This window comes from Trichoderma citrinoviride (assembly GCF_003025115.1).
Source record: "Trichoderma citrinoviride strain TUCIM 6016 unplaced genomic scaffold BBK36scaffold_348, whole genome shotgun sequence".
Taxonomy (NCBI): domain Eukaryota; kingdom Fungi; phylum Ascomycota; class Sordariomycetes; order Hypocreales; family Hypocreaceae; genus Trichoderma; species Trichoderma citrinoviride.
Window position 1 is genome coordinate 1 of NW_020195056.1, and position 1,361 is coordinate 1,361.

General features: G+C 68.2%; 1 protein-coding gene across 1 annotated transcript; it reads right to left on the reverse strand.

Annotated features, from left to right (window-relative positions):
• Window positions 1-102: 102 nt before the first annotated feature.
• On the reverse strand, window positions 103-1,361 carry BBK36DRAFT_1145705 (hypothetical protein; the record flags this gene model as incomplete). Its single annotated transcript, XM_024893774.1, has 1 exon — window positions 103-1,361. A coding segment is annotated over one exon (1,259 nt), but the record flags the coding sequence as incomplete, so codon positions are not given.

Below are 1,361 nucleotides of genomic sequence, written 5' to 3' on the forward strand. Positions count from 1 at the left end.
CTATCCTCCCTTCTCTCCTCTCTCTTCTCCTCCCTCCGCTCGTCTCGTCTCTCCTCCCGCCGCTCCTCGTCTCTCCTCTCCCTGTCCTTGCGGTCCTTGTACTCCTTAATGCCCGCCGCCGCGGCGCCCGCGGCCGCCAAGTCTCGCAACCTGCTCCTGCTTCGCTTCCTGTCGTCGTCGGATTCCGAGGATGATGATGGGTCTCTCCGTCTTCTCTGTCGGTTTCGGCGCCTCTCCTCGGCCTCGGACTCGTAGCCCTGGCCGGTGGGAGAGCGCGGATCGGGTGGTAGGGGGTCATGCCCGTACTCAATCAAGCCTAGCCCAGGATCAGCCGCGGCCTCGGAATAAAGGGATCGGGCTCTCGACCTGCTCCTACTCCTGCTCCTGCTGACGGAGCTACGCCTGTCATAGTCGCGATCATCGTCGCTGTACCCTCGAGACGTCGACGCGTCTCTCTCCTTCTTCTTGTCGTGGTGGTCCTTCCACACCTTGCCGGCTATGCCGGCGGCGGCGGCGCCGGCAGCAATCTCGGCGCCGCGTCGAAGCACCGACTTGCTGCGGGACCGGCTCCTGTGCCGCGACTTGGACCGCGACTTGGACTTGTCGCGGAAGTGCTTGACAAGGCCGGCGGCCGCGGCCGTCCCGACGGCGGCCTTGGCCAAGGTCGAGAGGCTGCGCTTGCGGCTGGGTCGGCGCGAGCGCGAGCGCGAGGACGAGTATTCGTCATCGGAGGAGTAGTACTCTCGGCCCCGGCTCCGGCCACGACGCCTCTCCTCCTTCTCGGCCTTGCTGGCCTGGTGATACTTGACGGCACCGGCGGCAGCCAGAGCGACGGCGGCGATGCCCAGGCCCTTCTTGAGGGCGGAGTGGCGGTCGGGGGATTCCTCGCCGTCGCCGTAGCGGTCCTCGTAGGCGCTGTGGGCTCGCCGGATGGCCTCGGTGCCGATGGCTCCCAGGGCGGCGCCGGCGAGGACCTTTTTGCCGCGGCCCTCGGGAATCTCCCCGTACTCGTTGGGGCGGCTGGAGAGCAGCGCGGTGATGCCGGCGCCGGCAAGGGCGCCCTCGGCGAGGTGGCGCTTGTGGTGATCCGAGCTCTGGCTGCGGTCGCGGCGGACGGTGCGACGGGAGTAGTAGTAGTCGTCGTCGTCGCTGTGGTACTCGTCGCGGCGGCGGCCTATGCGGCGGTCGCCCTTGGGGGCGCCGACCTCGCGGCGCTCATGGCGGTAGTAGTACTCCTCATCGTAGGGGACGCGGGCGACGTCCCGCTCGCCCTCACGCTCCCTCAGGACGATGATGTTGGGCTCCTGGCGGGGGATGACAATCTGCTGGGGCGGCGCCTCCTGGACGATGATCTTCTGGTC